Source organism: Pelobates fuscus, chromosome 12 (assembly GCF_036172605.1).
Source record: "Pelobates fuscus isolate aPelFus1 chromosome 12, aPelFus1.pri, whole genome shotgun sequence".
Taxonomy (NCBI): Eukaryota; Metazoa; Chordata; class Amphibia; order Anura; family Pelobatidae; genus Pelobates; species Pelobates fuscus.
The window spans coordinates 130501901-130525353 of NC_086328.1; the positions used below are offsets into that span (position 1 = coordinate 130501901).

At 42.3% G+C, this 23453-nt stretch overlaps 1 protein-coding gene across 1 annotated transcript in view; it reads left to right on the forward strand.

The window, feature by feature from the left end:
* LOC134578564 (doublecortin domain-containing protein 1-like) overlaps positions 1-23453 on the forward strand; it is a 311038-nt gene that overhangs the window by 101366 nt on the left and 186219 nt on the right. Inside the window, exons 3-4 of the mRNA XM_063437537.1 lie at positions 6592-6684; positions 20965-21135. Coding sequence (XP_063293607.1) covers positions 6604-6684; positions 20965-21135 — 252 coding nt within the window. The 5' untranslated portion in view covers positions 6592-6603. The remainder of the gene's footprint in view (positions 1-6591; positions 6685-20964; positions 21136-23453) is intronic.

The window sequence follows — 23453 nt, forward strand, 5'->3', positions numbered from 1 at the left end:
CATTCACACAGTGTATTATTATTTATGCTGTAATTATTTAATAGTGAGAGACAGAGGCAGGTTAGTGATAGCCTTGTTCTGGAAACCCACTCATCCACACAGACCACTATTCGTGATAACTGGTGACTTTACCTGTATAGAGATGTGGTCACTCTGACGACTAGTGTAGGATTTAGTCTGAATACATTGGTTTTGTACCTTTCACTGCAGCTCCCATGCAGTTTGCCAGGTTCACCTGACAGAGCAGAAAATCCACAAGCGGGGTATTGGCACCCTCTGTGCTTTGCAGCGTGGATGACTCCATATATTGACTACAAAGGCCTAGAAGTATGTCTCACGGCTTACTAGAGACTCTGTACTTTTCAAGATTTCCAATGCACCCTTTTACAATCAAGAATAGATACTGATTCGCTCGTTTTGGATATACCTGGTCATATGCCTTTACTAGCCACCACTTTATATAATCTGATTTAGCTTTGCTTTATAATTGTTACATTGTGTTCTCTGTTTGATATTTAATTGTTTGACAGATTAAGCTGCCTCTACATTTTAATGACCCATTGACATATTGGTGTTAATGATCAGCATACCAATAATGCAGTTTTTTTTATGCATTTTGCAATGAATACGAATTATATGATCCAGATACCATAGTGAGTCGGGCTGTAACGGTTACCTTCTGCCTACTTGACAGGTGATGACCTATGTGCTACATACAGCTGTGTACGTGTGTATAGATTAAGGCACACAAAGAGACGCATATAGTTTTAATCTTTGCGACTTTGCAGTCGATTCTCCAACCCATCACAGAATATCATTGATTTCCTGAGTTCAAAGAAAAATAAATCTCTAATACATTGAAACAATTTGCTCTTCTGGGAAGAATGTTGTGCATAGGATTAACGGTATGTTTACATCAGCAAACCGGTGTTTGAAATCAAAGGCCACAGATTGTTACTGTCTATAAAAAATAAAATAAAAATAAATAAAACAAACATGGAGAAAAAAACTCAACGTTTTAGTCAAAGATGCAATTCAGTGGTATATATCGATTTGGCGACTTCACAGCTGCTTCTAATAAGTGGGATGGGAGAGACGTTTCTTTGGGTCTGGAATTAGTTTTCGATTACTGGGGCCACAGTGTTGGTACACTTATTTTGCTATGCCACCTTTTTGATCAATACTGAATCACCCGGCAGATAGTAATTAGGTTTCAGAGAACCATTCAAAAGAAATCTGTGTTGACTGCAACAGACAGAGCCAAGGAAAAGGTCACGCAAAATCAGCAGCCAACTAAAAGGTGATGGAGAAAAAAGGACCCCTTGCCTGTGAAGTACTTAGCTCTTTTTTAATTACTGTAATTTTCAACAAAAGTCAGAGAGTGAGATGATGAAGTGCAGCACTTTCCTCCCTGCTGTTTCTGATGACTCTTGATAGGCCTCGAAATTACGCACCAAATCTTCGTTTCATTTCTCCTAGTGTTTAGTGCTAATAACCTGTGGGGCCTTTTTTTATTTCCTTTGTACCTCTCAGTCCTAGTGTCACTGCAATAATTACACTCTGTGAAATCTGTACAGCAATCACAGCTGCCAACTTGTAGCTATACAGACTGGGTCAGGCATTGCAGTGGCAAAATAAAAAGAGCTAATGGTTGCAAAACACAGATTTTTTTTTTTTCCTTTTGCTGTAGTGCATTTTAATTGAATCCGTCATTTCAAAACTGTGTACAAACATTCCTGAAATCCTGGAAGCATTAAAGATTTAGTGGTTATTGTTCTTTTTGTTACACACTCCAGCCTCAGATAAATAAAATCATAAGAAGTAATAATTATATTCATTTAAATAGTTATTATCTATAAATAGTCATGTCGGCATCCAAGAAAATTGTTGCAATTCTCGTCTTGGAGTTTCGGGAAAATGTGTTAAAGTAATTGCGAGTCTTTAGTTACAAGCATCAGAAAATTAGGGATCGGCGAATGGGACCTTGACTGTAATAAGGCTACGCTGTGAATTACCATAAAGTGACAGGAATACGCTGTAACAAATACAACTTTTATTGAAGATAATAATGATGTAAGTGTTCTACTACACTGTTTCTAAACCTTTTTCAGTTTAGTGTCTGTCTAAAATTTTGTCGAATTGAATGCCATTAATTTCTGAAATTTAACTGGGTACTGCAGATCTCATCAAATTAAATCAGTAGTCGCCCCGTCTCCCCCACTTAAACAGACGTAATCACTTCCCCACTAGGGCAGCAGAAGTACCTCATCGTGTACACATATCACAGTTTATGGAACACACTTTTTAGTTAGTTTGAATTATAAGCCTAGATTTGCATCCATATGTCAGTGATGTCATCACGGATATACACATGTGAGTGATGACATAACTAATGACATCATCACGTATGTGTGTGACTATACTGCCGGGAAGGTCTGCCACGTAGCAGACCAACGTGCAAGCAATTTTCCATTATTTTCTCCTTGTTGTGCATCACACACAGCGATTAGGAAATGTTCTAATAGTACAAAGTTAAACTTGCTCAATTACTTCCTGGAAAAAAGAACTAATATATATTAAATAATATGGAATAAAGGCAATATATATATAAAAACATATAACATTATTGTAGAAAATATTCTTTTGTTAAGTGTTTTTGTTGAGTATTCTCCATTAAATTCGAAGATATACAGTATACTTCCCTATAAGTAGGGACTTCTCGCGGGCCGCTCCCTTCCTAGGGAATAGCCTGCCTACCGCCATCATTGTCTCCCCTAGTCTTCAATCGTTTAAGAAGTGCCTTGAAACCCATCTCTTTAGGAAAGCTTATGGCCTCCAAGAGTAGCCTCTACCTCACATACCTGTCTTTTGCGCTCTCCTAAAGGGCAGCACTCTACTCTCTCCTCCAGCTCTGCTTTACTCCCACCCTATTTCATCTCTACTTCCTGTCCTATTGTGTTTTATACCCCACCTCCTATAGACTGTAAGCTCTTCAACCTATTGTTCCTAAGTTTTCTTGTAATTGTCCTATTTATAGTTAAATCCCCCCTCTCACAATATTGTAAAGCGCTACAGAATCTGTTGGTGCTATATAAATGGCGATAATAATAATATTAAGATGTTGCATGCCGAGTGCTTTCACTTGAAGTGTCTAATATAATTCACACACTAGTAAAGGTGCATTGCCTGCTAGGGAACATCCCTTTCATACCCTACTCCTGCCTTTTAATCATGCAATCTTACTTGCTTATATGCATGCCATAATTTTTATTAAAATATAATTTCTAAGGTTTTTCCCATAGATACGCATATCATTTGGAGAACCACTTTCTACATTGCAGTGTATAATTAATCTGAAGTATATTTCTGTCTGTCTACTTAGTATATCTTAAAGTATACATTTCTAATTACAACTAACATCAACGCAGTAATGGGCCGGTGCGGGTCTTGTCACATGGTGAGGGTTGATTTAAAAATACGGGTCAGTATGTTTGTCGTTTAGTTTGGCAGGTTTCTATATTTAAGTTATCATAAAGGGCAATTTGCTGATCCTGCTTTTTTAAAATTCATATTTACGTATATTAAGACCATTGAGTGGTTTTCCTTCCACCTTTGTCTGTGTTTTAGCGGTTTTGAATTGCTTGGTGCGCCATATCTTTAATGGGAATGCCTACCTGATTGGCATAGTATATACTGTGTACAAATGATATATACATATACACACAAATATCAGATGATATAATACTCCAAGGTCTTTCAATGAAAAGTAGGTCTTAATAAACATTCATCAGGACAGGTTGCTGTAAATCTCTTATATGGAGAAGTATAAATCCAAAAGAAAACCGAACATTTAATATATATAAAATATATATATATACACACACACACACACAATTATTTATTATTTGTGTGCCCCTCTAAAAAATGTGTCCCAATGTCACCACGTTTCCCATACATTTGGCAGCAAAAGAAAACAAAGGCTAGCGTTGGGCTATTCTTGCACAAAGTAAGATTTTTTTCTGAGAGTTGCAGAAGCGGCTTTTTTTGAACGCATACTTCTTCAGCGCTACAATAACACTCAGTGAGTTATTGACTTGTTTATATATGGTGGCCCTTTCACTAACTAAACTCCTACTCCCACCGTCTGGACAAATGATTGATTTCGTTGATGCAAAAAAAAAAAAAAGAGATCCCTCTTGCACTAAACTCTATAGTGAAAACTACTCCCCCGCCCAGCCCTATTTGTTTCGTTCATGAATGGATTCCCCATTAAAATGCACTTTTCACAACTACCTGCAGCTGGCCTTTATACAGAGTTTTGTATATATAAATAACTAATTTGTGCCAGTCTTTTGTGTATCATCAGCTCATTGGAGATTGACATCAATGCACATGAATGTTTTTTGTTGTTTTGTCACGGCTAGGTATATCGATAAGCATGTAATGCATCATTTAAAATATTAGCTATCAATATGTACTAATTAGTTCCGCTGAGTATATTGTGTTTACAGCAAATTAATATGATTTACATGGGCGTGTTACTCAGCATGCTAAAATCAAGGTGAAAAATATACAGACAAAATATATAGAAGTTAAAAATAATTAATAAATAAAATACCATTTCACGATGGACTATATTAACAAAGCAGGAAAGTGTGGTGAGAATTGTCAAAGTAATGGAGCATTTTGGGCACAATAGAAACATTGTAAAAATCTCAAAATTCACTTATTTGTGAGCGTCACCTTTTTGGTCTAAAATTAGCTTTATACTATCCCATAGCCTCGTGTTAAGCGAATGATCCCTGTGTTTATATAAACTGACAATAATCTGCAATTAGGCTAGGTGTGTAGAATATTTTAATAAACATAACATATTGGCATATATCTTCATTTTACATCTTTCATGTGTCTCAACTCAATAATGTGTAATTAAAAAAAGTAGTCACATGTTTTGTTCTAGGTGTTTGTTTGTTTTTTGCCACAATCTAGCTGAAAAATTACTGACTTGTACTTTTTAAAATAAAAATAAGCATTTTGCCTTTTTTTCACACTGTATGCCATGTCCTGGGAGAGCCATAGCAAACAAAGCAAAGTAATTAACTCCTACAGTGCCGTGTAAGCAGGATACATTCTCTGTACCTATTTCTGCATTATGGAATTAATGCCCAAGTACACATGCCAAGGGCATATCAATGGGCATCGGGCATCACTTGCACCCGGGAATGCTGCGGAGATGGTTTATACGTATCACCCCGCTAGCATTTACTGTGTTAAAGAAATTAAGAACTATCATTTTCAGAGAAGTTACTGTTCCTTTTCAAATGGATATCATGAAGGCACAGGAATTCCATTTCAATTTATATAATACATTGAATATTTATTCTTTAATGTTCACAATGATTCCTGTATGTTTCTCGATAGCCAAAAACTGTGTCTTGGAGGAAGAATAGATTACCTATAAAAAAAAATCTCTCTTTATTGAAAAAACATATAAACTGTAAAATGACTTTACAAAACGACCTACAAAATTAGTTTCAGTATTTGTGTAATATTTCTAAGGACAAGCACATATTTGGGGACAAATGACTTAAAATATTCCCTAAAAATAAGTATCTCTGTCCTTTGTGTACAACCAGGAAGGAAAAATAATAGAATTAATAAATGCATACAATAATCTAAAAATATGGATCCAGTTCTGGGATTACTAATATTTGCCACTGGGGGGAAACCATGAGTATTATATTTCCGGACCCTGCATGCACACTGGTCCATTGTTAGGGGTTGTATTAAATAATTTTTAAAATATTTAGTTTGTGTTCGCAACAGAAAAAGATTAAAAAAAAACAACAACAGAATGGTCCTGGGCGATAAACTGTGTTATGAATTATGTATTTCTTGTTGTCCATCAGCTCCCCTCAGTTCCAGAATAAAATTCAAAGTCCGTACCTGTACCTACAGATTCCGGACTCATGCTGAACCCCTTTTCTATCTTTGCTGTTCTCCTCAAATACTTTTCCATTCGCTCCCTTTGTTCTGCTGAAGACTTGGACCTCTCTTTTCCATTCTTTAGATTGTTCCACGCCTGTCTCCAGGGTTTCTCCTCTACTGTCCCTTTCCTCTAGACATGATGTTGTAGAGGGAGCAGCGAAGAAAACTAGACTTCACCTATTCTCTGCTAGACATGAGGGACCCTAGGTTCCCCATCCTGAGAGACTGGAGTAGGGGTGCTGATGTGTAGATAGGTCCTTCCACTACCTTGCTACACCCGTTATCACAATTCTGGTACCCTCAGGCCAGGTGACAGCTAGTTAATAAAGTTAGCAATATCAAACTATTTTATAATAAAGGCCGATGTTTACAACCTCTACAGTGTTAATGCTACGATGTGAAAAACCATAGATGATATGCCAATATCTCTAAGTGTAAAGTGAGCTAATTACATCTTCTGCCTCAGGTGACAATGTAATCGTTAAACCTTTGATATATGAGCATTCATTGTGCTTTGCCACTCAGTAATTCTTTGAGCTATATTTTATTTTATATAATATTGTGCTTCAATGCAAATCGGATCTTTTTTCCTCCATTTTGCAGCTCGAACATTTCATGAATGGTTTGACAAATGAAGTCACTCGAAAGGAAATCTTTTCTATGACAGAAGAAGAACTTTATACTGCCCATGCAGAGGTAAGATACTGATCAATTCCGTCCCCATTTGCAGCATTACCAACTCAACCAAATTACGAGAATTGTTCAATGACATTTAAAGACCCATCTTAAAGTTCATTACTCCGTTCAGATATACTTTTATTTTGTGCGTGTGCTTGTCAGAAAATCGATATTAACTGGGAAGTTTACCGGCAGATTTTCCGATGCTTTTTATTATTTATCAAAGAGCCACATGGAATTACCAAAGTGGAATAAGCAGGGGCAAAAAAATACTAATGTGTGGGATTCTTTTTTTTTTTTTTTCAGATTTGACAAATTTTTATTTTCGTACAGAAAAATTAACACCAGGGAGGGAGGGGGTTACAGAAGGAAAAAGGGGGGTGGGGGGGTGGGGAGGAGGTGCAACATGTTCATGCGACATTACATAGATACATAGTCACATTAAATGATGAACATAACGACAGATTTCATCACTTTATCCTGCGCACAACTCTCACTGGGTCTCTTGCAGATTCCCATCTCTTTCCCCCATTGGGGTGGTTACAATCTACTCGCTCTGTCTAGCAGAGTGTGCTAATCTCTATGCGCTCCAAGCCTCCCATGTCCTTTGTGTGGTTTCATTTGGGGGCCACAATCTGCTAAAGCTCTGTCCGTACTTGCATTGTGTATCTATGTCTCTCTCTAAGGTGGAGACTGTGGGACAATTTTGGGATTTCCATGCTCTCGCTATCAGATTTTGGGCCGACAATATGACATGGTACATTAGTTTCTGCAGATGCTTAGGGAGACCATCTTGCAGGAACATGGTTAGATATATTGTAGGTTGGAAGGGCAAGGTGGTTGCGGTCAAGGAGGTCAGCATGGGGTGAACTTGTCTCCAAAAGGGTTGAATATTAGGGCATTGCCACCAGATGTGCAGCACTGTCCCATCTTGTTTGTCGCATCTCCAGCATTTTGGCGAGCTGTCAGGGTATATCTTATGGATGCGCGCCGGTACCATGTACCATCTATAGATTGTTTTCCTCTGCTGTTCCAGTAGGGTAGCAGATTTAATTAGGGATTTAGTTGTGAAGAACAGTTGGACCCATCGTTGTTGGGAGACCTCAATTCCTAGATCTTTGCTCCACTGCTGGGAAGGTGGAGACATATGAAAAGGGAGGTAGTTCAATATTAACTTGTAGCACATGGAGATGGGCTTACATTGTGGAGGTAATCGTTTGTTTATACATATCTGTTCCCACATCGTTATTGTTTGGGTAGAGGTGGGTGTAGGGGGGGTTGGTGCTTGTCCTCGTGTGAGGAAGGACTTCAGTTGTATATAAGAGAACTGTGATGTACTCAGCAGTTTGTGGCGGTCCTGCAGGTATTGAAAATCTAAGAGTTTCCCCTGTGCATGAGTATGGTATAGGTGCGTCAAGTTCTGAGCTTGCCAAGGTTTATTGTGAAAGGTGGGGATGCAGTACAGTAGGGCCCCAATAGGGGTGGCCAAGGAGCAGGTTCGAGGAGCTTAAATGTGTGGGATTCTTTAAATGTTAGGAGAATAGACTCTTGTGGGGAGACGTTTATTGCATAGTGTGTCAACTCTGCGGAGAGCATTATTATATTCATTTCTATAAAAGAATCACAATTAGTTTACATGGCTAGAACAGCTATTATGTAAAGGAGATACTCTAACCCCTGGGGTGCAGGAGGAGGTCTGCGATGAATCACACAGCCCTAGGAGTGAATGGGTTAAATCGAGGCAACTTTATTTTTTCCAAAGGATCATGCTGGGAAGTTGACAGCATGGTGTATAAATGAAATAATAACACAAGATTGGTTCTAGCAAAAGTGGGATATTATGCCATGTAGATTCTCGAAAAGCAGGAGCCACTTTTATTTTAGGTGAAAGCAGTATTTGCCAATTTTGGTCCATTAGCATGAGAAGCTTAAGATGAGGAGAATTTCACCATTTAATGAATAATACATGTACTTAATGCCTTTTTTTCCTGTAAACACGAAACTGTTATTTTGAATATGTTTCTCTTATTATCATTTGGCAATCTTCTGTATTTATGTACTATCAGCCTTGACATGCTCATTGTCTTCAGCCCACGTGATTTGTGGGGTCCGATCGGCAAACAAATGGCCACCCATGAAGATAATGCTAATCTTGGTTTTGTTCAATAGCTGGGTATGAGCGTTTTATAATCTGCATATCAGAGCTTGATAACAATTACAGTTTCTAACTAATATATAAAAAATGGCTGTTCCTTCCTGGAATTTATATGTATATCTGCTTGGTATAAAATGACTTGTCTTTCTACTGCGTCATCAGGTTTGCAAAAGTGAAACGTCCTCCTCTCGGTATACAGGTATATATATTGTGTGTGTGTATAAACCGTCGTTCCCCGACAATAAGACCGGGTCTTATATTATATTTCTCCCCGAAAAAATGCACTAGGACTTATTTTCGGGGGATCTGGTACCTTTTTTGCTTTACTAAAATAATACTAATAATATGACAAGCTTTCAAGCACTTTCCTCTCTTCCTTTAGGTCTGAAGCAATACTGATCAATCTGATATCATTTAACACTTAAAGCAACTGATGTTAGAAAAGGGGAGGAAGGGGGAGAGTGGGGTGTCAAACTATATCATATTGATGATCAGTATTGCTTCAGCAAGCTTGTCTTTTAAGTATTATATTAGTCCAATAAAAATATATCATAGCATACTGCAACACTCTGGCATTTTAGCATTTTGTCTACTGAACTAATACGGATAATTAAACTATAATTAAAGCTATAGTGCTAGGAATACTATAGTAACCATTTCCCCCTCCCCCAGCCAATAAAAATCCTTGTGTTACTTACTGGATTCCAGCGCAGATGACCGTCGGCGCTGGGTCAGGCTTCGCCTCCGCTCCTCCGCTGATGACAGCCGGCGGGGAGAACCTAATGCGCATGAATCAATGCCTTCCTATGGGGTAGACCGTCACTAGAAGGGGAGTTAACCCTGCAAGGTAAATATTGCAGTTTCAAAATAACTGCAATAACTACGATTGCAAGGTTAAGGGGACAGGGACACTGCACCCAGATCACTTCAATGAGATGCCTATAGTGTCCCTTTAATATCAGCACCTGCACAGATGTATATGTGTAATATTTATATATATATATACACCACTACTACTCTTCAACTGTCTGTCTATAGAAGGCTGACTAGGATGTATTTTTATTTGCATGACTTGAATGCATTGAATATGTCCGTGATTTTTAAGTGAAGGGCTTCATGTAATTCACAGACTAGCAAAGATGCATTGCCCGAAAGCTGTATGTGAACATCACTTTCATATTCTATATTGCTGGATGGATAGTGATTACTAATACTTATTCCTTCCAGAAATCACAACACAGCTCGGAATATTTATATAAATATAACGTACAACTGAAAAGATTGTATTAACACCTACATAAACGCACCATTGTATTAACCCCTACATAGCATTTTATTAACCACTACATAGACACAAAGGGATGAGTTTTGTTTAATGTCGGTGTTGAGAATGCTTTTATTGGACTAACCTTTCAAAGCTCATCATTCTAAAATTCACTTAATCCTCTAGAACAGGTTATTTCAGGATCCTCCAATACCCCATTACTTTACCTGCCTCTCACTTTCTATTGTATCAGTATGTAGTACGCCAATCAGCTAGGTGCTCATATCTAAGATTCCAAATAAATTGCCCAGTCTTTGAGTAATCCAAAACCACTAAATACAGAAATAGGTGAACAGAATACATTCTGAGAATTTATTGATCTCAATATAAAACAATAAATAAATGAGATGTATATTTGTATGTTTGTATGCTGCTTTGACCCTGTTTACAAAACTTCTCATAGTGTTTTTATAAAAAGGACCAAACAACAATTGTGCTGATCCATTTCTTTTAACTAACCCACACATTGACAAGACATTGTTTCTTTATTCTGGTCCGATTCCATTTTTTAATTATAAGCAGTCTCCGGTTACCCAATACCGGCCTAAAGTATACATTTTTAATCACTATCATTAAAATTGTCATGAGTCATTATCTACCAGCAGTCTTTATTTTCATGTGCACACATTATAGATCGATCGACCAACCAGCTGAATGTAACATTACAATTCAAGAAATATTTCTTTTCGGGAGAGACCAATCTATCTGTCTCTTGATGGATAGGTAAATTGGTAGAAGGATATACATGCATATATATATACATCCTTCTACCAATCCACCCATCCATCAAGAGGTAAATCGGTCTCTCCTGAAAATAAGTCATATATATCAAAAGAAACTGTTCTAGTATTGATAAATAGATAAATGTTTATTTGTCTGTGTTTGTTTCAATCTATTTGCCATGTCTTTATATAACTCTCTTTTTCTTAATTGCTGCCATTCAGTGTTAAAGGAAACGGAGTGTTAGAATTGACCACTTTGAAGATAAATTCTCTCCCACGACTAACATTCACCTTAAACTCTTTCCAGTGGCTGCTGCTACGTGTGGGAAGACTATACATTAAAATGTAAAAATATTCTGCTAACGTTAGTCACTCTTTTCTTCTTTATCCCTGGCATGATACATTCTCTCCCCCCCCCCCCCCCCCCAAGTCCGATTCAAGGCCCTTTTTCTTCAGTTATCTACTCATTTACCTCTGATCCACCCAGCTCCTGTATAAATGGCCCTTCCATGCTGTGTTTTTGGTAAAGAAGGAACAGTAAAATCTGTAGAATTTCTCTGTGCACAATGAAAATGTGCATTTCCCCCCCCCCCAACGTATGGATACGTAAGCCCTCTTTTGTGAATAGAGTGGATAGGGTCAGATAACGTTTGAAGGGAGAGTCTTTATGTCTCCGAAGCTTGCGCTTTTCCACATCGATGCACCTACACACAAACACATTGAATTATGAACAGACCTATTAATGGTGGGATCACAAGGGGTCAAGTTCTGTCTTCTTTTACCTCCATTCACAATTTCTCTAAGAAAGGGGGAAAAAAGGGGGATTTGTACAAGGAGGAAAAAAAGGATCCAGAAGTATTTTTTAATCAACTTTATTGGAGTTTGTGGACTGAGGAAAAATAGTTATGATACATAATGTTAGGTAGATTGCATTTAAAAACCTGTCAATATATCTACTTAATTATGTCATTATTATTATTGAGACCATAACTCATGCATGTGATACAAATATAAAACTAAATTAAGAGAATTCTAAATAGAACTGAATAAATAGATATATCGTTTGAATTAATGGACCACTATAGGCACCCAGACCACTTAACCTTAATGAAGTGGTCTGGGTGCCAGGTGCATCTAGGATTAACCCTGCAGCTGTAAACATAGCAGTTTCTTTGCTGGTTAATCCAGCCTCTAGTGGCTGTCTCATTGACAGCCGCTAGAGGCGCTTCTCACTGTGATTTTCACAGTAAGAAGATGCCAGCGTCCATAGGAAAGCATTGGGAATGCTTTCCTATGGACTGGCTGAATGCGCGCGCGGCTCTCGCCGCACATGCGCATTCAGCCAATGACGGGCAAAGGAGGAGGAGAGTCCCCAGCTCCGAGGGAGCCCGGCGCTGGGGAAAGGTGAGTTTTTAACTCCTTCCTCCAACTCCAGCCCAGCGGGAGTGGGACCCTGAGGGTGGGGGCACCCTCAGGGCACTATAGTGGTCCTTTAAGCTCCCAATTCGCAGGCTGCCATTTATGGATGGCAATGGGTTTAGTAGTGGTAGATCACTAGCCACTGGGGTTTAGTAGTGGTAGATCACTAGCCACTGGGGTTTAGAAGTGGTAGATCACTAGCCACTGGGTTTTAGTAGTGGTCAGGGCCGCCACCAGAAATTTTGGGGCCCCTAACTGAGCTCAGGGTCTGGGCCCCTGGGGGCCCACCTCCAAAACCGCCCACAGAGACCGCCTCCAAATCCCACCCACAGGAATACACACACAGACACAAACACATTAGCTGATACAAAAGGACACAGATACACACACACACACACACTGATACATATTAACAGACACACATACTGATACGCATATAGGCATACATACTGACACACACATACTGAGACATACACACATATACAGACACACAGGCGTACATAGTGACAGACACATACTAACATACATACAGACACACATGCATAAGGACATACAGACACAGACACATTCATAATGACATACAGACAGACATTCATACTGACATACACACATTCATACTGACATGCAGACATACATACACTGACATTCATACACACATAATGGCATGCATACAGATAGACATACATGCATACAGACATACATTCATACAGACAGACAGACATACACACAGACAGACATACATACACACATACACACACACAAACAGACATACACACAGACAGACATACACACAGACAGAAATACAGACACACATACACAGACAGACATACATACACACATACATACATACACACAGACAGACATACATTCATACACACAGACAGACATACCGTGTATCTCCGAAAATAAGACGGGGTCTTACCGTATATTAAATTTAGTCACAAAAAACACACTAGGGCTTATTTTCAGGGTAGGGCTTATTTATTTACGGTAACGGTATGTACATTGAACCCCCCTTTAATTAATCCACCCCCTTTAATTAATCCACCCCCCCTTTAATAAATCCACCCCCCCTTAATAAATCCACGCCCCTCTAATTAATCCACCCCTCCTTTAATACATCCATCCCCTCTAATTAATCCACCCCCTCTAATTAATCCACCCCTCCTTTAATAAATCCACCCCCCTTTAATAAATCCACCCCTCTAATTAATCCACCCCCCTCTAATTAATCCACCACCCCTTTAATTAATCCACCCCTCTTTAATTAATCCACCCCCCTTTAATTAATCCACCCCCTTTAATTAATCCACCCCCCTTTAATAAATCCACCCCCCCTTAATAAATCCACGCCCCTCTAATTAATCCACCCCTCCTTTAATACATCCATCCCCTCTAATTAATCCACCCCCTCTAATTAATCCACCCCTCCTTTAATAAATCCACCCCCCTTTAATAAATCCACCCCTCTAATTAATCCACCCCCCTCTAATTAATCCACCACCCCTTTAATTAATCCACCCCTCTTTAATTAATCCACCCCCCTTTAATTAATCCACCCCCTTTAATTAATCCACCCCCTTTAATTAATTCACCCCCCCTTTAATTAATTCACCCCCCCTTTAATTAATTAAGTCCCAGACATAAAATACCGGTATCTACTCACAGTTCAGAGTCCGACCACTGGGTGCCTCACCGCCCGGAATGGATCCTTCCGCTGAAGATCCGTGAAGGCAGACTGACGGCGCTGCGCACGTCGTCATCACGCTGCGCGATGCCGCGGCCTGCAACGCTCCTCCCCCTCCTCCTCCTCATAGAAGAAGGAAGTCCCGCCGGGCCGCAAAGGTAAAATGCCTAGGTCTTATTTTCGGGGTAGGGCTTATATTGCAGCCCACCCCGAAAATTCAGCTAGGGCTTATTTTCGGGGTAGGTCTTATTTTCGGGGAAACACGGTACAGACATACATAGACACAAACAGACAGACAGACAGACATACACACAGACAGACATACAGACATACATAGACACAAACAGACATACAGACAGACATACATACATACACACAGAAAGACATACAGACATACACACACACAAACACAGACATACAGACAGACATACAGAAAGACAGACAGACATAAAGAAAGACATACATACAGACATACATACACACATACATACACACAGACAGACATACATACACACAGACAGACATACATACACACATACAGACACACACACACACAGACAGACATACATACACAGACATACAGACATACATACACACAAACAGACATACATACACACAGACATACATACACACAGACAGACAGACACACACACAGACAGACAGACATACAGACACACAGACATACAGACATACATACAGACATATACACACAGAGACAGACAGAAATACACACATACACAGAGCTCATTTTCCAGCCACCCTCCTGTTTCTTACCTTGTCTTTGCAGGAGGGTGGTTGGCTGGGGCTGATGGGACTGGCAGTCGGCTGGCTCTCCCTCTTCATTGTCGGGCGGGCGCTCCTCCCGCGCGGAGTGAGCTGGGAGGAAGTGACCACTTCCTCCCAGCAGCACTTGCGCTGTGGCGGCATTTTTTTTTTAAAGGGGCCTGGTCGGCGCTATACCACAGCCACAGCGCTGACCGGGCCCCTGAAGATATGGGGCTCATCGGGTGGCCCTAAGTGCATGGGCCACCCGATGGGCCCCATCAGCGTGCGGGCACCGGTGCAACTGCACCGGCGGCAGTTCCGCTGCTACACGTGGGGCCCGGGCGGCCGGGCCCCCCAGGGCCGCCGGGCCCGTGACAACCGTTATGGTTGTCACCCCCTGATGGCGGCCCTGGTAGTGGTAGATCACTAGCCAAAGGGGTTTAGTAGTGGTAGATCACTAGCCACTGGGGTTTAGTAGTGGTAGATCACTAGCCACTGGGTTTTAGTAGTGGTAGATCACTAGCCAAAGGGGTTTAGTAGTGGTAGATCACTAGCCACTGGGGTTTAGTAGTGGTAGATCACTAGCCACTAGGGTTTAGTAGTGGTAGATCACTAGCCACTGGGGTTTAGTAGTGGTAGATCGCTAGTCACTGGGGTTTAGTAGTAGTAGATCGCTAGCCACTGGGGTTTAGTAGTGGTAGATCACTAGCCACTGGGTTTTAGTAGTGGTAGATCACTAGCCAAAGGGGTTTAGTAGTGGTAGATCACTAGCCACTGGGGTTTAGTAGTAGTAGATCACTAGCCACTAGGGTTTAGTAGTGGTAGATCACTAGCCACTGGGGTTTAGTAGTGGTAGATCGCTAGCCACTGGGGTTTAGTAGTGGTAGATCAATAGCCACTGGGGTTTAGTAGTGGTAGATCGCTAGTCACTGGGGTTTAGTAGTGGTAGATCGCTAGTCACTGGGGTTTAGTAGTGGTAGATCACTAGCCAGTGGGGTTTAGTAGTGGTAGATCACTAGCCACTAGGGTTTAGTAGTGGTAGATCGCTAGTCACTGGGGTTATGTAGTGGTAGATCACTAGCCACTGGGGTTTAGTAGTGGTAGATCACTAGCCACTGGGGTTTAGTAGTGGTAGATCGCTAGCCACTGGGGTTTAGTAGTGGTAGATCACTAGCCAGTGGGGTTTAGTAGTGGTAGATCGCTAGCCACTGGGGTTTAGTAGTGGTAGATCACTAGCCACTGGGGTTTAGTAGTGGTAGATCGCTAGCCACTGGGGTTTAGTAGTGGTAGATCGCTAGCCACTGGGGTTTAGTAGTGGTAGATCACTAGCCAGTGGGGCTTAGTAGTGGTAGATCGCTAGCCACTGGGGTTTAGTAGTGGTAGATCGCTAGCCACTGGGGTTTAGTAGTGGTAGATCGCTAGCCACTGGGGTTTAGTAGTGGTAGATCACTAGCCAGTGGGGTTTAGTAGTGGTAGATCGCTAGCCACTGGGGTTTAGTAGTGGTAGATCGCTAGCCACTGGGGTTTAGTTTCTAAATTCTTGTAGATATCGTAAAGTATCTTTGTGATTACGCATCATAAATATTTTTTGCTGTGTAGAATCTTGATATGGACGGCAGTTAAGATTACAATTAAGACTATAAAAAAAGTTATGTATTAATTAACACGAATGCATTAATATATCGATGAGAAGTTGTTAGAGTCCTGTATTGTGTGTTCTTTTATTTGTTTGTTCATTTTAAGACCTTTGTTAAACTGTGAGTTGCAGTGAGTTGGCGGCCAATTTGTCACATCTAAGAGTGGAAAAGGGGGAAAAGACTAAAGTCCAGGTTAGGCAGATCACTGTATACCTATATATCTCCATCTTCTTTCATAAGCCGCTTTCCCAGTGTGACAGAAGGTCAAAGTTGCGGCACCCCATTTCCCTTCAGTACATGGAACATGTAGATTTTAAACATTTCTAGGTGTTTAGTTGTGGAATAAAGTATTATTTGAATCTCTTGAGATTGCACTATTGCACTGCAGCAGGTTGACACATGTCATTTTGCTGATGGGGGGATAGGGAGTCATGGTGCGAGCAGGTCCCTGGGCGCTGGCTTACGTCAAAGGGTTAAACCATTAATGATTGGTTTAACCCCAAAGTGTTGAAACTGGTTCCTGATCGCTCTGCCCACATATTTCCGTCAAAGTCTGAGATTTGAATCAGGAAGCCTCAGACTGGGAGCCACTGGTAGAATGAGAGCGTCAGATGATATGATAGATGCTCAGACATTTAAACAGCCTGTATAAGGTGTATGAAGGCCCTTGAAAACTGGTAGTTGGGTTGCAAAGACTGCTTGCTATTTTGGATGTTGCCTTTAAGTATATATTTGGTGTTCTTTTCTTACTTAAAGGGATACCCCAGATCCCCAAAGCACTTTATCTTGCTGAAGTGCTTTAAGTTTGAAGCCTGTGTCTACTTTTTGTCATTTTACAAAACGTGCAGATTTCAAAAGAAATTGACACTTTTACAAATTAACCTTGTTACATCCCCCTGGCCTTCAAGCAGACGGCAGGTCCTGTTACTTCCTGGTTTGGTTAGCTCAGTGGAGAGACAGCAATTGCCCAGAGCACCTACTTTGCAAATGACTTCTTATTGAGCTGCATTGGAAGTCTGTGATTGGGCAAACACAGAAAGTCTGGGCGGAGTTAGAAGGGGAGAACTGGTAAAGGATGCAGGCAAGAGAACTGCAGGCTTTGCAATATATTTTTAGATTAACCCTCAATTAAAAAAATGCATGATTAAATGCATGCAATATTTCAATGAGGTATATCTACTAAACAGTGATTTTTATTTATTTTTTATTTAGCTAGTGAAATGTTCCTTCAGGCTTTGTTTTTTTTCTGAGTGGACTGCAGAACTGAATTGCAGGTATAAGAAAATGACTTGTATCCAGCTACTACTTAACCACTATTCCTATAATCCTTTGGCAGTTGTTGCTAGTAGTTGTAGTTAAGTCCTTAGAAATACACAGGTTGGCCGAGTCTCCATGATGGAGGAGCTCACGTTCAGTCAATGTTTTTCTTAGTTATATAAATTTATGGACTTGAGTTTTCCAGTAAGGGACCTGTTCCAGAGTCAGAGGGCGAGAGGGTGCCTTCTAGAGGGTCTAGAGCAGTGGTACTTGGCTCTTTTTTTAACAGGGACTCAAATTATGTAGTTTGCATAAGCTTGGTGACCTTCTCTTCATTTAAAAATTAGCTCAGTGGCCCATGTTTCCATTGTATTATAGTATGTAACAAAATAAAACCTCTTCTTCCCAATATGAAAGTGGTTTACATGGCCCTTACGGTGGCAGTAACACTACAGAAAATTGTTTATTGAGGTCATTTGCTATGAGTCTGATAGGTATGACACTGGGGAACCTCTGAATTAGTGTGAGGATCCCGTTTTGGATTCTGACCAATGGTTTCAGAACCACCGCTCCATAGGAAAGAAGGCACGGTTTGCCTGAACTGATCACTCCATCTGTATTACCGAAGGTCCATAGTAGCGATAACTGAGTTGGCTGGGGGTTTTCGTGTAATGGCTTCCTTGGTCACTCAAAATGAGAACTAGAAAAGCACGAGTTAAAGCGTGATTTTTTCACCTAAAAGCACAGATTTCTCCAATGTTTTTACCTGGTTGAAGCCACCTGGAATGTTCGACCCCGGGAAGATAAATGTATAAATTTAATAGGGGGAAGGGAGAAGCAAAGGTGAATGAAGAGTCCTTTGAAAATGGTCAACAATAGTGCAATGAAGTACACAGGGTTGTTATACTGTGTTTTTATGTAATTAAGAACAGTTTCATAAAATTTATCTGTAAATCCACACTTGAATTACTTAATTTAATATTGTATTACATCACAGCTCAATGTAAGGAGTCGAAATGGCTATTGACTCAGAGGTTCTGCTTCATTGAGTTCCACTTGAATATTTGCATCTGTTTACTGCATATTTTGGCATATTTCTTCTAATAGCTCTTTAATATGTGAAACTGGACTGTCGTCATGTTGTTGATATGGCAAAAATCTGAATTTTTAAAAAAAAATATTTTTTAATTGAAAAATATGGAAATGCTCCAAGAATTAACCTTTGTTTATCTATAGTTTTTTTGTTTTAACTACCGTATATACTCGAGTATAAGCCGAGTTTTTCAGCCCATTTTTTGGGCTGAAAAACCCCAACTCGGCTTATACTCGAGTCAGAGTCTGTATTATGGCAATTTACATTGCCATAATACAGACTGGGGGGAGAGGGGGGCTGGCAGAGCTGTAACTTACCTCTCCTGCAGCTCCTGTCAGCTCTCTCCTCCTCTGCGCCGTCCGGTCAGCACCTCGGTCAGCTCCCAGTGTAAGTCTCGCGAGAGCCGCGGCTTACAATGTGAGCTGACAGAAGAGCAGAACGGACGGCGCAGAGGAGGAGAGAGCTGACAGGAGCTGCAGAACAGGTAAGTTACAGCTCTGCCAGCACCCCTCTCCCCCCCACTGAACTGCCACTGGACCACCAGGGAAGGAGAGCCCCCCTCCCTGCCATGTATCAAGCAGGGAGGGGGGACGAAAAAAAAAAATATAAATAAAATAAGAAGAAATAAATAATAATAAAAAAAATAGTAATAAAAAAAAAAAGGGGTATAAGGACCATAATGGGAGGGGGGGGGGGTATAAGGACCACTATGGGAGGGGGGGGGATATAAGGACCATTATGGGAGGGGGGGGGGTATAAGGACCACTATGGGAGGGTGGGGGTGGGTTAAGGACCACTATGGGAGGGAGGGGGGTATAAGGACCACTATGGGAGGGAGGGGGGGGATAAGGACCACTATGGGAGGGAGGGGGGGATAAGGACCACTATGGGAGGGAGGGGGGGATAAGGACCACTATGGGAGGGAGGGGGGATAAGGACCACTATGGGAGGGAGGGGGGGGATAAGGACCACTATGGGAGGGAGGGGGGGGATAAGGACCACTATGGGAGGGGGGGGGGATAAGGACCACTATGGGAGGGAGGGGGGGGATAAGGACCACTATGGGAGGGAGGGGGGGGATAAGGACCACTATGGGAGGGAGGGGGGGGATAAGGACCACTATGGGAGGGAGGGGGGGGATAAGGACCACTATGGGAGGGAGGGGGGGGATAAGGACCACTATGGGAGGGAGGGGGTGGGATAAGGACCACTATGGGTGGGAGGGGGTGGGATAAGGACCACTATGGGAGGGAGGGGGGGTATATGGACCACTATGGGAGGGAGGGGGGGTATATGGACCACTATGGGAGGCATGGGGGGGATAAGGAACACTATGGGAGGGAGAAGGGGGATAAGGACCACTATGGGAGGGAGGGGGTGGGATAAGGACCACTATGGGAGGGGAGGGGGAAGTAAGGACCACTAGGGGAGGGGAGGGTAAGGACCACTAGGGGAGGGGTGAGTCAGGACCACGGGGGGGGGGGGTGAAGGAACACGGGGGTGGGGAGGTAAGGACCACTGAGGGAGGAGGAGGGGAAGTCAGGACATATGGGGGGGAGGGGGCGGCAAAAAATGTTTTGCCTACGGCGGCAAATATCCTTGCACCGGCCCTGCACACACTGCATTCACACACTGCATTCATACACACACACACTGCATTCATGCACACACACACTGCACTCATACACACACACACGCACACACTGCATTCATTATACACACACTGTAAATAAATATTCAATTAATATATTTTTTTTAGGATCTAATTTTATTTAGAAATTTACCAGTAGCTGCTGCATTTCCCACCCTAGTCTTATACTCGAGTCAATAAGTTTTCCCAGTTTTTTGGGATAAAATTAGGGGCCTCGGCTTATATTCGGGTCGGCTTATACTCGAGTATATACGGTACTTAAAATAATTGGAGTTTACAACTCTTTAAACTCAAGATTCTGATAATGAAATATAGCTGTGCAATGGAAAACAATATTTTTTTAGACTGGTCGTTTACAGTTACAAATCTTTCTCTTTGTACATTTTTTACATTTTTATAAAAAATATTTTAATAGTGTAGAAAACTCAGAGTTGTTTCAGTTGAAGAGCACTACATTAGGTCACCCTCTCCAGTTTACAGCAAACCGTGTTCTTGATAGCTGTTTATCCAGGCTTTGTCTAAACACCTAAAATACGTGACATTAACAATCACATTGTGCTAACGACTCTCATGATTTAACTCCTTCAGGTGAATGAGTTGATTGAAGAACTGAAAACAGCCATCAAGAAGCACAGGGGTCAGCTCTCTAAACTAGCCCCTCAATTACAGGCTGAACAGGAGCAAAGTGCTGCTTATAGCTATCAACACATTAAAGACTTTCCCGTACGAGCTATTGCTCCACAAGGACTGCACTTAAAGGTAGGTACTTCTATAAAAACCCATGCTTAAAGAATTCATTGTAGTGTGTGGGTTACACATACAGGGACATATCATAGATAGTGATGTCCCGAACGGTTAGCTGGCGAATAGTTCCCGGTGAACATAGCATCTTCGCGTTCGCCACCGCGGGCGAACACATGCGATGTTGGGTCCGCCCCCTATTCTTTATCATTGAGTAAACTTTGACCCTTTACCTCACAGTCGCAGACACATTCCAGCCAATCAGCAGCACACCCTCCCTAGCAAACCCTCCCACCTACTGGACAGCATCCATTTTAGATTTATTCAGAAGCTGCAACCATTTTATTTTATTTTTTCAATTTATTATTATTATTTTTTTCAGTGCATATAAATGTTACAAACAGATACTCCCCCCAGACACTCTGTATTACTGCAGATACTCCCCCCAGACACCCTGTATTACTGCAGATACTCCCCCCAGACACTCTGTGTTACTGCAGATACTCCCTCCAGACACCCTGTGTTACTGCAGATACTCCCTCCAGACACCCTGTGTTACTGCAGATACTCCTTCCAGACACTCTGTATTACTGCAGATACTCCCTCCAGACACTCTGTATTACTGCAGATACTCCCTCCATACACTCTATATTACTGCAGATACTCCCTCCAGACACTCTGTGTTCTTGCAGATACTCCCTCCAGACACACTGTGTTACTGCAGGTACTCCCCCCAGACACCCTGTGTTACTGCAGATACTCCCTCCAGACCCTGTGTTACTGCAGATACTCCCTCCAGACACTCTGTGTTACTGCAGATACTCCCTCCAGACACCCTGTGTTACTGCAGATACTCCCTCCAGACACCCTGTGTTACTGCAGATACTTCCTCCAGACACCCTATGTTACTGCAGATACTCCCTCCAGACACCCTCTGTTACTGCAGATACTCCCTCCAGACACTCTGTATTACTGCAGATACTCCCCCCAGACACTGACACAGAGCAGAATAGGGACTGTTTCCCCTACATAGGGTCACTTGGCAGATATGGATTGACACCTATCCTAAGGATCCCTGATACACACTGACACAGAGCAGAATAGGGACTGTTCCCCCTACATAGGGTCACTTGGCAGAAATGGATTGACACCTATCCTAAGGATCCCTGATACACACTGACACAGAGCAGAATAGGGACTGTTCCCCCTACATAGGGTCACTTGGCAGAAATGGATTGACACCTATCCTAAGGATCCCTGATACACACTGACACAGAGCAGAATAGGGACTGTTCCCCCTACATAGGGTCACTTGGCAGATATGGATTAAAACCTATCCTAAGGATCCCTGATACACACTGACACAGAGCAGAATAGGGACTGTTCCCCCTACATAGGGTCACTTGGCAGATATGGATTGACACCTATCCTAAGGATCCCTGATACACACTGACACAGAGCAGAATAGGGACTGTTCCCCCTACATAGGGTCACTTGGCAGATATAAATTGACACCTATCCTAAGGATCCCTGATACACTCTGACACAGAGCAGAATAGGGACTGTTCCCCCTACATAGGGTCACTTGGCAGATATGGATTGACACCTGTACTCAGGGACCCTGATACACACTGGGGGGGTCCTACTGTCCTCCCCCCGCCCCCACCCCTGCGTGGTGGGTGGGGGCCATAAAAATCATGAGGAGGGGGACCTACTGTAATCCCCCTGGCCCCCACCCCTGCACGGTGGGTGGAGGCCATAAATCACAATGGGGGGAGGACCTACTGTCCTCCCCCCCGCCCCACCCCTGCGCGGTCGGTGGGGGCCATAAAAATAATGAGGGGGGGACCTACTGTCCTCCCCCCCGGCCCCCACCCCTGGGTGGTGGGTGGGGGCAATAAATCACAATGGGGGGAGGACCTACTGTCCTCCCCCCCGGCCCCCACCCCTGCATGGTGGGTGGGGGCCATAAAAATAATGAGAGGGGGACCTACTGTCCTCCCCCGGCCCCCACCCCTGCACGGTGGGTGGGGGCCATAAATCACAATGTGGGGAGGACCTACGGTCCTCCCCCCGCCCCCACCCCTGTGCGGTGGGTGGGGGCCATAAAAATAATGAGGGGGGGACCTACTGTCCTTCCCCCGGCCCCCACCTTTGCGCGGTGGTTGGGGCCATAAAAATAATGAGGGGGGGACCTACTGTCCTCCCCCGGCCCCCACCCCTTAGTGGTGGGTGGGGGCCCTAAATAAAAATCCCCCCCCAATCAAAGGTGACTAGGGGTCCACATGCCCCTAGTCACTCACCCCCCCACCCCTAAAAAAGTTACCCCCTACCTA